This window comes from Hydra vulgaris, chromosome 05 (genome assembly GCF_038396675.1).
Source record: "Hydra vulgaris chromosome 05, alternate assembly HydraT2T_AEP".
Taxonomy (NCBI): domain Eukaryota; kingdom Metazoa; phylum Cnidaria; class Hydrozoa; order Anthoathecata; family Hydridae; genus Hydra; species Hydra vulgaris.
This window is the reverse complement of record NC_088924.1, coordinates 38,591,658-38,608,803: the sequence shown is the minus strand read 5'-3', so window position 1 is coordinate 38,608,803 and position 17,146 is coordinate 38,591,658. Positions and strand designations below refer to the sequence as shown.

The 17,146-nt window shown below is 26.1% G+C and overlaps 2 protein-coding genes and 1 pseudogene across 6 annotated transcripts in view; 1 reads left to right on the top strand and 2 right to left on the bottom strand.

Annotated features, from left to right (window-relative positions):
* Positions 1 to 1,337: 1,337 nt before the first annotated feature.
* Positions 1,338 to 6,801, bottom strand: LOC136080365 (NADH-ubiquinone oxidoreductase chain 4-like; annotated as a pseudogene).
* A 1,427-nt stretch (positions 6,802 to 8,228) lies between these two features.
* On the top strand, positions 8,229 to 13,325 carry LOC100202073 (uncharacterized). The gene is made up of 9 exons (XM_065798119.1): positions 8,229 to 8,595; positions 8,692 to 8,820; positions 9,387 to 9,683; positions 10,030 to 10,161; positions 10,282 to 10,575; positions 10,747 to 10,875; positions 12,194 to 12,490; positions 12,593 to 12,721; positions 12,816 to 13,325. The coding sequence occupies exons 1-9, from the start codon at positions 8,547 to 8,549 to the stop codon at positions 13,154 to 13,156; spliced, it is 1,797 nt and encodes a 598-aa protein (XP_065654191.1). The 5' UTR covers positions 8,229 to 8,546; the 3' UTR covers positions 13,157 to 13,325.
* Positions 13,326 to 13,539: 214 nt separating this feature from the next.
* The window catches only part of LOC100203327 (protocadherin-23), a 64,764-nt gene continuing 61,157 nt past the window's right edge, over positions 13,540 to 17,146 (bottom strand). For all 5 annotated transcript variants that reach the window (XM_065798113.1, XM_065798116.1, XM_065798115.1 and 2 more), the window contains one exon: positions 13,540 to 13,966. In XM_065798113.1, the coding sequence (XP_065654185.1) occupies positions 13,616 to 13,966 (351 nt within the window). In that variant the 3' untranslated portion in view covers positions 13,540 to 13,615. The remainder of the gene's footprint in view (positions 13,967 to 17,146) is intronic.

The window sequence follows — 17,146 nt, the reverse complement described above, 5'->3', positions numbered from 1 at the left end:
GCCCAGAGAAAGGAGGATAAACATTTCAACCTGTTCCTGATCCTTGATCTACTAGAGATGAAGTTAAAAGTAAAACTAATGCAGAAGGAAGTAATCAAAAACTTAAATAATTTTGTCTAGGAAAGGCCATATCTGGTGCTCCTATGTATAAAGGTACAAATCAATTTCCATAACCTCCTATTAAAACTGACATAACTAAAAAAAATATCATTACAAAAGCATGAGCTGTTACTATGACATTATATGAATGATCATCTCATATTACTCTTCCTGGTGCTGAAAGTTCCATTCTAATTAACATACTTAAAGCAGTCCTTATGATTCCAGAAAATGCCCTTAAAATTATATATGAAATTTCTATATCTTTGTGACTAGTAGAAAACATTCAATGTGTGATTCAATAATTCATAAGTGTGATATATACTTATTTTTAAAAAAAATAATTTTCTAATTTTCCTTTTAATGGTATAATAAATAAAAATAAAATAAAATATAACAAACTAGAAATTATACTGATTAATATATAAGGGATTTCTATAGGTTTAGAACCTAATCAAGTTAATAAAATAAAATTAGCTATAAACACTCAATATAATAATTTTCCTATAGGTCAAAAAGTTAATGAAAAAAATTTATTGGTGTGTAAAAACGGGATAACGAATAAGATTATTATACTTAAAATTAAAGCTAAAACTCCTCCTAATTTATTAGGAATTGATCTTAATATAGCATAAGCAAATAAAAAGTCTCTGGCATTATGTTAACAGGAGTTACTAATGAATTAGTGTTTATAAAGTTTTCTGGATCACCTAAAGTATTAGTGTAAAAAAATACTATAAATAATAGAATAAATATTAATATAAAAAATCCATTAATATGTTGACAAAATATAAATGAAATGGAAATCAAAATTACTATTAATTCCTAAAGGATTACTAGATCTAACATTATGAATTAATACAAATGGAAATAAATAATGCAAACTAAAAAATCTATCTAAAGTATCAAATACACCAAATCAAATTAATTGAACTACTTCATCTCCTATTATAAAGAATGATAAGAATTTCAGATAAGAAATTTGTAATAACAGTGGCCCTCAAAAAGGCATTTGTCCTCAAGGTAATACATAACATATAAAAGCAGTAATCACCATCACTATAAATATAGTTATACCTATTTATCAAATGGTATTTTTTTGATAACCCCCATAATACAAACTTTTGCCTATATGAATATAAACGCAAATTAAAAAAAAAGAAGCTCTATTAGCATGAATTGATTTTAATTAAAATCCATAATTTACCTCTCTACATAAATGAACAAAAGTTTAAGATTTAAAAGCTAAAATTGTATCTCAACATGCATAGCAAAAAATCTCTCGAAAATTTTAAATGGGATGAACTAGAAAAAACATTCTATTATGAACTCATAAAGAGTAAATTAGACTTATGAAAACTTCTAATAAAGCTAATAAGATTATAAATAGAGAAAGTTTAAAAGTTGAAATTATTAAAAATAATTCAATAATAAAATTTAATTAATAGCTAAAATTTAATGTTACAGGAAATGAAATATTAGCTAAAATTAAGATAAACGTAATTATGCTTAAAATAGGCATAGTAATTATTAAACCTCTAAAGTATTTTATAATTCTAGAATGAAATCTAAAATATACAATTGAAGTTTTAATAAATAAACCTGAACAGTATAAACCATGAGCAATCATCATTAGTATTGATCCAATTAGTCCTTCGATAGAATGTGAAAAAATACCTGTAGTTACTAAACCCATATGAGAAACTGAAGAATAAGCAATTAAACGTTTTAAATCTATTTGGCAACATGTGGTTAAAGCACCATAAACTATAGCTATAATACTCATTATAATAATTAATGGATTATAAAATTGAGAGGCTAATGGGAAGATTGGATGGCAAAATCTAATTAAACCATACCCCCTATTTTCATAGGGGGTATGGTTTGAAGTATTCTTATTGTAGGGGGTATGGTGCCAAACCTATAATAAAATCCTATAAATAATCAAAACTTAATATTATATGGGATTTTTATAATGATTAAATTTTCGTAATTAGTAGTTCCAGTTAATGAATATATTTTAAAAATACTTATCAACATTAATAAAGATCCTATTAGGGTATAAAAAAAAAAAAAAAGAAAGCAGCTTTTATTTTTTCTTCTTGATACCCTCATATACTAATCATAATAAATACAAGTATTAATATACTTTTAAATAAAATATAAAATCATAAAATATCCCAAAATAGAAAATACTCCGATTAATAAAATAACTGATATAAATAATAATATATTTAATCTTTTTTTTTAAATATTTTATCGATCTTAAACTTATTAATATACATATAGAAATTAATAAAATACTTAAGCTTATAAAAAAATATTAATAAACCATCAATAGAAAGAATAAAATTATTTCAATTAACAAAAATTGAGTTGATTAATAATCAATTAAAATTTATGCTAAATTTAAAACTTTATGATTTAAGATAAAAATAATACAAAGTAAAATATTAATTCTAAAGATCAAAATAAAGAAATATTAAAATATATTTATTATTTCTTTTAATTACTAAACTATTTATTATGCCTAAAAAATGGAACTGACAAAAGAAAAGTAATATACATCATTTATTGGTTTTACTTATATTGTGCAGCAGATTAAACACTTTTCATATCATTATTTATTAACCTCAAAAAGCTCATAGTAAAGAATTTATAATAGTAATAAATGATAAACTTAGAGGTAAATAAGATTTTCATAATAAACCTATTAGTTGATCATATCTTAATCTAGGGAAAGAAGTTCTTACTCAAATAAATAAAAGTATAAATACAATCATTTGAAAAAAAAAAAATTATTAATAAAAAAATAATCATTTCAGTTTCCTAAAAACAAAATTACAAAAAAGCACTAGTAAATATTATATGAGAATATTCTGCTAAAAAAAATGAAGCAAAAGACATTAAAGAGTATTCTAAATTATAATCAGAAACTAATTCTGACTCACCATGTAATGAACATGTTTTAACATGTTCTCAGATTTAATGGTAATACAATGTAAAAAATAGGATTTAAAAAGTTATTTTTTCACTTAGTTTTTAAAGTTATTTAAGGTTAATATTTAAGGTTTCAAGAGTCATTAGAAAGTTTGTTAGAAAGCATTTTTTTGCATATTAACTATATTTTGATATTAACTAATTGTATTTTATTATAACTATACTTCATTTTTTATATGGTTCTGGCGACAAGATCAGTATGATCTTCTTCCAGATATCAAGTTTATACTATATGACATGTAATAAATGTAATTAAAAAAAATACAGAAAATTGTTAAACTGAATTAAGCAGCTAGATGATGAAATATCAAACTATTAAATAAAATTTAATAAAATTTAGAAAACTATAGCTCAACCGTACAAACTAATCCAATATTCTATAAACCTATAAGAAAAAAGGTGATGTCTTAAAAACGGGGAACATTTTTAAAATAGTATTAAAGAGAATGAGTTTTGGAAAAATTAATAAAAAGAGGGGGTCTTAACTCAAGTTAAACAAACGTAAGGGAGATTTACCATATATTGCTTATAATTTTTAATTCAATTAAAATGGTGATTAAGTCAATACTTAACAAATCATAATGGCGAAGAAGCCAATACTTTCTCTTTTAAGTTAAATAAACAATACTCAAAAACTAAAGCAAAGAGAAAATGTCTAAGTAATATGGTGTAAAAATGAATCACTGTTCTTTAGATAGATAGCATTTAGATAGCATTTGATAAAATGTTATCTAAATGCTATCTATCTAAAGAACAGTGAAAAAATATTGACTTTTATCTTTAATGTACGTACAGTTTTTTTTCTCAGCATCATGGCTATTGTTTTTTGATTTTTTTAATAATTTATGGACAACCGCGCTCTTTTAATTAGCAATTTTTTTTTCTTCAAACTTTGATCCTTTTTTTTTTTCATTAAATTGAAGTGAAATTATTTTCTTCAAATTAAATAAGTTGTTTTTAAAGCATGTATATGCCAAAGAGTGCTGCGGGGTTGTCCGTAAATTACTTCACGGTCTAGGGTAGGGGGGAGGGAAAAGTGGTTTTGTGACGACTTGTACGGGACTTGTAACTAAAGTTAGTTATGATGTTGTATTGAGGGGGAGGAGTGGGTTGAAAACAGTGAAAATTTACGTAAACGTAATTTAAGCAAAATCCCTAAGTAAATTTGTTACTCCCAATAACTACTCTTAAATTTTTAAGTAAATTTACATTAAAACAAACGTTTTTGTTTTGTATTCCTCTTCAAAAAGTTTAAAATAATTCTTGTAATGAATTTTATTTTCATTTGTTCAGTATTTTTAAGAACTTATTTAATTATTTTATTTTAAACTTATTTTATGGTAAATTAGTTGATTTAAAATTTTTAGCGTTGAGTTTTAAATTAAATTTAGTTAATTTAAAATTCAACGAAGTGAGAAGTGGAATAAAGAAAATTGATCAATCTCTTATTTCTCCCATATCACTTTCGTGTTATATTGTGTACATTATACTTGTGTATTGTGCACATTATACTTGTGTATTGTGGAAATCTTATGTATATTTTGATAAAGATTACGTGATTTACAACTTTAGTTTATAATTTTTGTTAATGTCATGTTAAATTTTTCTTAATGTTACTCGCTTGTCCGGCTTTAACCCATACCTGTCCCACTTTACCCCAATGACAGTTCTTCTAAAATCAAATATATATATATATATATTTTTTTATTATAACCTGCTGTCAATATTTCGCAATGGAATCAGTGCCCAAAATAATTCTTAATTTGTTATTGTTTGGTGCAATACATTATTTAAATAGATTAAAATTGCTCTAGAAAGGTTTATTAATGTACCACCTCTCCCCACTCTCCCCAACTTATTACATATGTCACTTTTAATTATGTTTTTTTTTTATGACTTTTTAAAAACATCTATATACTTTCATTTAAACATGCTGTTGAGTAATTTTGCTCGGCTTGCTAATCAAAAGAACCCTTCCATTAGCAAATATGCAATTACACAATTTTTTAAATCCATTATTTACATGATACTGAAAACAGTCTAAATTCAGCTCCCCCATTAAGTAGATAAATTTTTTTTAAAATAAGTAAATTTATATGTTAACAAATTAAAAGTTAATATAGGTAGATAAATTAAAAGTAGATTTAAATAAAAAATATTACCGCCCACTAAAATTATTCTTTTGCTTATCAAAATAATTTAAAAACCAAGAGTTCAAAATCAGTAAAAAACAAAAAAACATAACACCAGTCTAACTCAGAGTTAGGCTAAGGACTAACAGCTCTGGTCTAACTACATTATGTTTCTATAAAGCAAATTATATTTAAAGATTACAAACTTCTTACTAAAAATTAAAATTTCTTTCTTCACATAATAATGTAAATTGCATTAGCTTTTTAAAATTAGGCATTTTTTTAGGGAAGTGTTGTTTTTTTTTTGTTGTTTTTTTCTTTGCAAACCCAGCGTTAGCACATACCCAGCGTACGCGCACTATATTCCTCGTTTAAAACTTCTGAGTCCGTAATTTAATTGTTATATATTTTCTATGTTTTTGTCTTTAATTTTTATAAATGGTCAGATTTTGTAATTAATTATCTAGTTCTTTCTTTCCAGCTTAATGGGCTTTTTTAATTGCAGAGTTTCTTGAAAACTAAAGTTTGAAAAAAAAAAGGTTTTGAAATAGAGCACAAAAATTCATTGTTATTCGATGTTTTGATTAAGTTTTATTTTTTATGATCTGCTTGTTCAGCAGCTATCTGCTCATACCATTTATTTGCTCCTTAGTTACTCCTTACTTCCTTAGTTACTCCTTAGTTACTCCTTGGTTACTACTTACTTCCTTAGTTACTCCTTAGTTACTCCTTAGTTACTCCTTACTTTCTTAGTTACTCCTGAGTTCAACAACTTAAGATTGCCTAACTTCTATTTGGATCCTCATCATTGTTTTTAATTTATTTTCTGGTTTTTCAATCCTTACATTAAACAGTTTTATAGGAGTTTTTTTATTTGTTTTACAAAGTCGTCCGACAAACTAATTTAATTATACCAACTACAATAAGAATACTTCAAAACCAAATTGCAATCGCAACTTTTATGGAGAGATGTTATTAATCGCAACTTTTATGGAGAGATGTTATTAATCGCAACTTTTACGGAGAGATGTTATTAATCGCAACTTTTATGGAGAGATGTTTTTTTTTTTTTTTTTTTTTTCTTTCTCTGTTTTAATATAATATAAGATTTTACAACTTCGTAATATAAAATTTCAATAAATAAAATAAGTAAAACAGATAGGGGCTCAAAGAAGATGAGGATGACAGTACGTTATCACAATCTTTTCATAGAGCCCCTATAACAAGATTTCAAAAAAATATCGTAATATGTTACAATATGCGTAATAAGATTTCAATAAAATATCGTAATAAAACGCGTAATTCGTTAATAAAATTGATAAGCAACCAACAAAAGTAGAAATAAAAAACAAAAACAGATTTATGAGAAATTATTCAAAGTATCAATAACCAAAAACGTTTCTTATATTTTAAAAATTTCTTTTTTTGTTAAAAACTTGAATGAACTTAACGAATTTACCGTACCTTTGAATCCTTTTTGAAAAGTATTCCATACTTTTGGACCTCGATATAGAATGCTGTACTCTGAATATTTGTTTATTATCCGAGGCAGTTTATATGTGTTGGACATATTCGCTCTAAGATTATAGCTATCATTTTTATTTATTTTAAACTTGTTATTAAAGCTTATAGGAGAGATATTGTGATTATAACGGTACATGAAAATTAAATGCTGGTAGATATTTATTTCAAACACATTCATCATTTTCATATCTTTCATTAAGGGCTTAGCGTGTTCACGCTATTAATCGTTATTGTTATTAATCGCAACTTTTATGGAGAGATGTTATTAATCGTAACTTTTATGGAGAGATGTTATTAATCGCAACTTTTATGGAGAGATGTTATTAATCGCAACTTTTATGGAGAGATGTTATTAATCGCAACTTTTATGGAGAGATGTTATTAATCGCAACTTTTACGGAGAGATGTTATTAATCGCAACTTTTATGGAGAGATGTTATTAATCGCAACTTTTATGGAGAGATGTTATTAATCGCAACTTTTATGGAGAGATGTTATTAATCGCAACTTTTATGGAGAGATGTTATTAATCGCAACTTTTATGGAGAGATGTTATAAATCGCAACTTTTATGGAGAGATGTTATTAATCGCAACTTTTACGGAGAGATGTTATTATTCGCAACTTTTACGGAGAGATGTTATCAATCGCAACTTTTACGGAGAGATGTTATTAATCGCAACTTTTACGGAGAGATTTTTATCTAAAATTAAAAAGAGTTTTCTTTTCTTTTTTTTTTTTTTTAAGAAGAAGGTTAAATTTGGTTGTTAAAATTAATCTAGAAGCTTCAAAACAAAAAAAGGTTTTCATAAATTTTGAAAAAGTACCTTAAATAAGACATGTTTTTAGATATACAAATGTTTTTTTTTTGGCTTTCAGATAAAAGTTTCTAATACATGGGACATTTCTAAGAAACCTCTACCTTTATATTAAATTATAGCAAATCGAATTATTGTTTTAAAGTCATGCAACGTTAGACGTTTCTTATTTAACATTTATATAATGCGTCAGAGTTTTTATATGTTAAAGTTTTCTGTAAACGACTGCTTAAATTTATTATTTCTTGTAAACTGTTTTTATCTAGTTTTGTATATTTCTAACGCAAAACGCGGTTTGAGTGTTTAACCGTTTGGTAATAGATCTGTATCATTTTAACATAAAAATAAAATTAATTTCAAATATTTGATATAGTATTAGTGCTAATGATTTTGATAAAAAGTTATAATTATATAAGCTATATTTTATGTGAAGTTTCAGGATATTATTAAATAATTTCATGCAACAACATTTTATTTGGTTACGTTTTCTTTTTTTTTTTTTTAAATATTTATTTTTTGACCTTACATGAAAATGCTTTTTTGTGCGATTATACTTTTTTACATCAGTAAACTGCTTGTATCTATCGGAGACGGTTGTTTTGTCTCGGAACAAAGTAATCGTCATAAATAATCGGATTTTATGCGTCATTTAACATAGAGATAAAGAGTTACATAATATGAAATTGAGATTGTCGTGAGTTACAAAATCAGGAATGGATATTAGCTCTAGTAATAAAAATTAGAAAAAAATCAACCAGAAGTGTATTAAATATGTCGATTTGCCTAATATCCTATCACGTTTATGACGTAAATGAGTTGTGTAACTATAAAATAAATGAAAACAAAATAAAAAGACAGTATCTCAAAGACTACTTAACGAACTTTTTTTTTGCGGTACAATTTCTTCATAAGAACATATTATATTTTAAAATAATTGTACAGTTGTCGCAAAGAATTATCATTAGAAAATAAAAATGACTCTATTAGCCATTTTAATTAGTTTTTTTATTGCATATTGTGAAGGTAAAACCTTTTTATTACTTTTAATAAATCTAAGACTTATTTATGGTTTTTCTTTTTAACTATTTATTCTTCATTAACACAACTTATTTCTATTAGCCGGCTGGAATAAGGAAGAAAACTACTCGTTTGAGCCTTTTCATACACCACAACAAAGTCTTTGCGTTAAAAATAATGTCAACCCCGATGACGCTTCTATGGACGAAACAGAGTTTAAAATAGTACAAGGTAAGCTTATACGACACCATCCATTTAACACCCTTTTAATTTATTATCTAACGCCTTTTTTAAATTGAATTAAAAAAAGATTATAATCCAAACCCAGTTTCTAAAATTCAAAAAGTTGTTCCAAATCAATTCTTGATTTGGAACAACTTTTTGAATTTTAAAAACTGTTGATATATAAGCAAAAACTACAAATATACATTAAGTTCAAATTCCAATAGCGCTGAAAGCTAAATCTTATATGATATGGTATTAAAAATATGACTTTTTTTCAGTAATTTTTTCAAATTAAACTTTTTACGTTTTTAAAAAGTATTTTTTAATTTTTATTATATGAGTTAACTCACAAAATTGTATGGCATTTAAACAAATGTTTTATGACAGTTCCAAATAATTTTGTTTAAATCTAAAGTAGCACTCTCTAAAATTTTAAAGAAGCTACCCTCAAAATTTCAAAGAACTACCCTCAAAATTTCAAAGAACTACCCTCAAAATTTCAAAGAAACACCTGAATGAGCATTCAATGTTCAATTTTTCAATTTTTAAGTAGATTAAAAACATTTTTTCAGGCTTGAATGGAATGATTAACACAGTATCCTTTCAAAGTAAGAAAAATTCCAACATCTATATCCGTCATCAAAATAATGACGTCAAGACTTATCAGTTTGAAGACTCAGCTTTGTTTAGAAACGAATCTTCTTTTTTTATACGAGAAAGAAAATATTTTCCCGACTATGTTTCCATCGAATCCGCATGTTACCGTGGTCGTTACCTACGATACCAGAACCCAGTTTTAGTCTTGAACGAAGAAAAAGCCGACATGGATTTCTACCGACGAGAAACTAGCTTTAAACTTACACCTAGCGGTAAACTTTTTACAATATTTATATAAATGAAAGTTATATATTAAACTGGATTTAATAATTAATACGGATTAAAAACACAACCTCATTGCATCAAACTAATTTTTTCATGTTAGAAGAGTCATAAGCAGTTTTTTTTAGAACGAGAACAGCTTTTGGAAAAGAAAAACACACAAAAAAAAAAAAAAAAAAATCTTTTGAAAAAGAAATTTATTTGGATTTTTTTTGGAAGACTTTTCCCAATTTATTGTTTAGAATTTGATCAATAGGCATTTTGTTTTATTTTAAAATAAAAAAAATAATTTTGAAAAGAAAAACCTTAAAAACCGATTTAAAATTATTTTTTAAGATTTGATATACATTGGAAACACATACACATTTTCTTCCTACACTTATCAAGACTATCGCATTGGTGTCAAAGATGACGGAGTGCTTGTAGGAATTAAATATATGAGTGCTGATGAATATGTAATTACAAAAGGTATGTTGTTTGCAAAATAATGTTTTTTCATTTTTCAAATCTTTAAATTTTTTTTTTTTGCAAAACTTTAATTTATTTTATTTTGTTTGAATCATTTGTTACTAACTATTTGCTTTAAAGGTTTGAACGGACAAAACGGGACTGTATCTTTTCAGTCGGCTAAAGACAGCAACAAGTATTTACGTCATCAAAGTTTTACTTTAAAGCTTCATCAATACGAGAGCACTAGTTCTTTTAAAAATGATGCGTCGTTTTTTGTTCGCGAAAATCAGTATTTTAAAGATTACGTTGCCTTCGAGTCAACTAATTATCCTAATTATTTTCTACGACAACAAAATTTTAATTTGGTGTTGCAATCAGAAATGAACTTGGAATCTTACATAATGGATGCTAGCTTCCAACCATTACAATGTGGTAATATATGTCTTATATTTTTGCTTTGGCTTATATTGAATATTTGTCATTATTTCAGATCAACTAAAATTTTTTGGTTATAAAAACTGCTTTGGCTTATATTGAATATTTGTCATTACTTCAGATCAACTGAAATTTTTTGTATATATAAATTGCTTTGGTACATTTTAGGAACAAATAAAATTGGATATTCCTTTTCATTTGAATCTTATAACGCTATTCAATATCGAATTGGTGTAAACAAGGACTTAACTTTATCCTTAATTTATATGGGTGTGGATGAATTCACTATTGTGAAAGGTGAGATAAAACTCATAAAAAGCAATAATAGTAATATTAACCATAATACAATAATAATGTTGATAAATTATAATAGTTACAATAATAATATTAATAACAATAATTGTTGTTGAACTAATATTAAATACTAATAACAACAACAACAACAACAACTACAACAACAACAACTACGACAAAAGTATGAATCAGTGCATAGTAATAATATTTATCATATCATATCTGACATTGTTTGGGTCATTATTGTTTGTATATATATATATATATATATATATATATATATATATATATATATATATATATATATATATAAACATTGTTTGAAAATGTCGTAGTTTTTAACATCTGCGCTTAAGACAACTACTGTTCTATTTTCATTGTCATTTTTTGGCACTGTAAATATGAAAAAAAAATTATTTTGTTTCTTTCTACATTAATTTTATTTTTTCCTTTCTTACAATTATTTCTATTCTATTTTCCTAAAGTTTCTATCGATGAATTATTCCAAATCGTTAAATCAAAATTAATAATTCTTTACTTTTATATATTTTTATCTTTTTAGTTAAAAGTTGTTTTGATAAAAACGTAAACATTTTTTTTTAATTGTTTGTATTTTTTTATTAACTTACATTGTTGTTTTCTTTCTGTTATCAGATATTTTATAAGAGGTATCATTATTCTAAGAATTAGCTTAAGCAGTTTTCATCGTATCACTTAAGAAAAATATTTATATCGTATAAACTTTCTTTTAGGCATATACATATTTTAAAAAACATTTATTAATTTTTTTTTCATTTTATGAAATTTGTATTAAAAAATTACAATTTGAAAGTTGTACTTGACAATGAAAATTTAAATACAATATAAACTTATAATTGCATTCAAATATAAACTGTGAGTGCCAAGTACAGATAAACATTTTTTTAATGACAAAAATTGTAATGCAATATTCAGGGCCGTCCCGAAGAGATTTTAATTGGGGTAAATCGTATCTGTTTTTTCCCGACTAAAGCCCCAAGAAATATTTTCGCCGACTAACTTACCTTAATAAAAAATAGGTCCTCGTTGGCCGAGATTTGCTGACTGCCAACTATAGTTCTAGTTTTGCCGACTCTAGAGTCCAATTTAATAATTTAAAGTGTCCGACTAATAAAATTCGTCGGGGGGCTAAACACCACCCTTCTCCCCCCTCAGGACGGCCCTGGCAATATTCTCTCACAGATAGTCTCATCATTAATTAACTAAGTAAAAAAGGTGTTTTTTTTAACCATCTCAACTAAAGTTTTCTCCCGCATAATGTTGAAGTTAAAATATTTTTTAGGTTTAAATGGCCAGGTTAACAGTGTATCTTTTCAATTGGTTGCAAATGAGAGCATGTACTTATGTGAACAGAACTCTATCTTAAGAATGGTTAGTTTTGTCAATACAGCTCAAATAAAAAATGGAGCATCATTTTTTATTCGTGAAAAGAAATACTTTCCTGGCTACGCATCATTTGAATCAACGAGAAACTCAGGTTTCTTCATTGCAACTCAAAATGATGGATCTCTTTCGGTTCAAAAAGAAGTCAGTTTAAGTGCGTTCCAAAAAAGCGCAAGCTTTAGGCTAGTACCACACGGTAAGAAAAAATAGTAAAATCTTGAACCGGTAATTTGAATTATTTTTATCTGCAATATATGTTGTACTACAAAAACTATTCTGATATAACTACTCTTTCCAGGTGCGAGATACATTGGCTTATCTTACCAATTGGGTTCCTATAACTATCCACAATATAGTATTAGCGTTAAGCCTGACAACACAACTGCTATTGTTACTGGTGACCAAGTTATGTTTACTTTTACAAAGTGTAAGTAGGTCAAATTTTTAAACCAGTAGTTTTATTGTATATGTGAAATATAAACAATGTTATTTAAACAATAGCAAATATTTTTTTTCTTTAGCTCTCAATGGACGATTTTGCGCTGCATCCCTGAGTTTGAGCGATAGTACAAATAGCTACTTGAGAAATCAATCTTTTCTCATTAAACTAGACAAATTAGAAAATACCGTGTCGTTTAGAAATGCTGGATCATTTATAGTCCACCAAGATAGATACTATCCAGGTTGCGTTTCATTTGAATCAACTAAATATTCTGGATACTTTATTCGACATGAAGTTTGCGTATTGAAATTACAAGAAGAAGACATTGAGGATGAGCTATACAGAAAGAATGCCAGCTTTAAACTAATCGTTATAGACGACAGCGTTACTGAAGACGATGGCCTAAATGAAATAAGTTGAGAACTTATGTTTACTTTGTAACTTTGATTAAAAAATATGAAAACTTAAGTGTACTTTGTAACTTTGATTGAAAAAATATAACTTTGTAACTTTGATTGAAAAATATAAAAATATAAGTTTTTCTTGTAACGTTGATATAAATAGCTAAATATAAGTCAGATGTTACATATTTAACTTTTATTTTATTATGAAAATATTTTGAAAGTTTAGAAAGTGCTAACCCCCACTTTAAGTACGATTCCTCTCTCCCCCTCCCCTTCCCTTGTTTATTTAGAGTACGTGAGTTGAAAACAATTTGATTTTGAGGTAGCGTGGTGGTTTGGTTTTGTTTGTTTGTCGCTGAATAATTTATGAAATTACTTATGAAATAATTTATGCAAGCGTTTCAAATTGTATTCTTTTCAGTAGGTTTGCAACCATCTTTTCACATTTACAATATATATTTAAAAAAAAAATTAATTAATTTTCAAATTGTTTCATATGAAAAGGTGATTCGTTTTCGTCATGAACTTCTTCGTCAAAGTCATAATCATAGCTTGGAGGGCGACAAATTATTAACGGCTGCCTATTTACTCGTCTATCTAATGAAAGAGTATTTGCTCGTCTTCGTTCCTGTTCCAAAATACACGACATTTTCTTTTTAGATAACGGTGTAGTTGACCCAATATCGCTAGAAGAACGCATTAGTCGTGACTTAGGGACTTTACAGACAGTCATAACACTCGATGCACCAAATATTGATGACGCAGTAGAGCCACGCGAACTTAACCGGTCTCTGATAGCATCAAAAGGATCTACAACATGGCAGTTCTAAAATCAAATTGAGATTTATCTTATATAAATGCATTTATTTAAAAAAAAATATTGAAAATTAACTTATTGAAAAAATTGTTACTTCACTCATTTATTTACATAAAACCAATTTATTTTACTCAAATAATTATACCTGAATGATGTAATAATAAAAAAGTAAACTAAACTATGTTTTGTACAATAAAATGACAATGCATTTCAAAACTTAAGCAATAAAAACTATTTTTAGGAGTTGCTCAAGACATCTAAACATTAGCTATTTCTTTTTATCTTCATTCAAACATTTATTATTTCTTTTTATTTTCATTCAAACATTTATGATTTATTATTTATTTATTATTTTTCAAACATTTATTATTTCTTATTCATTTATTATTATTCATTTATTATTTATTTTTATTTTATCATTTCTTTTTATTTTCATTCAAACATTTATTTCTTTTTATTTTCATTCAAACATTATTTCTTTAAAATTTTAAATAATAATAAGTTGAATAAGATAATAAAATAAATTTAATACAAATAACAAAATGATAAATAATAAAAATAAATAAACATAAATCATAAAGAACATAATAAATCTAAAGCTAAAGACACTATTATGCAATCAGTTAGACTCCCTCTAGAGAGTATAAGGTAAAATTTTAACACATAAATTGGAAGAAAAGATTGATATTATAACACTGACCTTTTTCTTAATCTTAATCTTATATTTTCAAACTACTTTTAAAGTTTTAAAAACTAGAATGATTAATATATTTTTTGATAACTGAATTAACATGATCTAGTAAACTAAAGACAAACAAACTTGTGTAGTAAGTTCGCCAAGGTTTGTATTTCTAGAGATATCCAGGGTTAAAAAAGGGGCATAACAAGAAAAATAAAATAGTAATTTCCTTGACTATAATAGCCCTTCTGGCTTTTCTTCCTTTCTTTCTTTCTTGGAAAAATAAATTAAAAAAAAAGTTTTTTTTTAATTAGTCAATTACTAACGGTCAGAGATCATGTTACCATTTAAAGTGTAGGTAACAATTTTGTATGTATGCAAAACTTGTTCAAATTCGTAACCTTCAGTTTCAGTTCACGTTTACTACTAAATTAACAACCAGTAGTAGAAAGAATAAAAAATTTAACAATCAGGAACTAAGTGAAAGGCTAAGTGAAAGTTAAAAAATTTGTTAAGCTTTAACTGAATCTTGCATTTTTGTTTTTAAAAAAGTAAAAGCCGTATTTGTCAGCATTTATCAGTGGATATGAATGCCTTTACTGACCTATTTCATACCAATAGCATTAAAGTATTGTAAATCATTCAGCTTTTTACAGTGAGAATTTTCTCAAGATTAAAATAGATAACAATAATTAACATAAAGATAGTAGTACGTGGGCATTACTGAGTTTAAAGGTTCTCCACCAAAAAAATAAATAGGACAATCCAGATTTATTTGTGCCTTACTTGGTAATTTCTATTTGGACCTGCCCAAGCAGAGATTTGATGTGAAAACATATATTTTCTACCGCACAAAATTTGATCTGTTATCTAACCATCCAATGCTGTTGGTAAAATACATTTAAAAAAATATTTTACAAAAAGTAGTGAACAAGTGCATGGAAAAATTTTAAGGAATTTTTTAGGAATAATTATTTGATATTATTTGAAAAAAGAGATCGTTTAAAAACTTATGAAATAAATAAAATTTCTTAATTATATGCATAATAACAACCTAATAATAATAATTACAAACTACTTTGAGAAAATAACAGACATTCGTTGTTATTAGTAAAAAAATAAATAAAAAATTAAATGTGTTTATTTATATAATTTGTTTTTTACATTATTTTATTATATATTTTTATTTTATATATATGTATTATTTTATTATATATTATATATTTTATCATTAAATATATTATATTATTTATTTATATTTGCTTATATAATCAATACTTATTGCTAACATTTTTTTTCTGTTTTAAAATAAAAAAAAATATTCACAGCAGCCTGTTTGACTGTTCAGTTCTCTTTATACTTATATATTTATGATTGCTCTTTATACTCAATGCTACAAGTTATCAACAAACAACAACTGCTACAAGTTATCAACAAACAACAAAGCAAGTTACAAGTTATCAACAAACAACAAAGCAAATTGGCAAAACCTTTACTGATTTTTTTTATTTAGTTACCGCTTAACAACCTATGGTTCCGTTTACAGAATAAATCTTTGAGATAAAACTTTTTTTTTAATTATTTTTTAATCTAGACTTTTATGTTGTTAACCTTGTTTTTGGTTATTACTGTTATTTTGTCACTGTTTTGTATACCAAATATCAAGGTATATCGCTTTACTGCATTAAACAACATTCAACCTTTTTAGAATGAAAGATATTTTCCCTGTTAATGGGCATGACCATCTCACAAAGAGTGAGTATAATAAGTGTACCAAATAGGAGGTATCTTTAAACAACTTCCTAATAAAATTGTCACAAAATTTTCCAACCATTTACTAAAGGAACCTGAAAAGTTCTGGCCATAGGGCTTGGTTAGACAATGTATAATAAATAAAACCTATTTAGACGTCATTCCTTTTCTTGACCCTACAAAACTTGGCAAATGATTCTTTACAAGTTGAATTATTTGTGGCACAACAAAAGCACCTTCTTTAACTTTTACATTACTTTTTATTGGAAATTTTTTTCTTAAACACCTAAAAATCTTTTCATTAAGCACAGCTTAATAAGTGAGTGGATATATTTTAGGGTGAAGGGTGGAAGGGTGGAAGAAGAACAAATTTTGGATCAATGAGAGGTTCAGTAATACGATTTTTTCCATTTGTTTTGAGATTTTTTACCAGTCTACTTTTTTGAAATATGATTTTCTGTCTCTACTGCCCCACATACACAAAAAGCAGCAGTATTTAGTCTACCCTAATCATAGTTCATACTGGGACAATACATTATTCCAAAGGCAATAATCCAACCAATAAGATTATTTTTCTTCTCAAAAAAAAAGAAACAGATTATGCTTCTGTTTTATGAAATGTGAAATTGTGACATCTAGTTGGAGAGGTTCAACTTGACGTTGGAAGATTTGCCTTTTTCTGTGATCAGATCTCAAACGAGATTATTTAATTCTGGTTGACTCAATATGTGAGGTGCATTATCTGTTAAAACAAACAC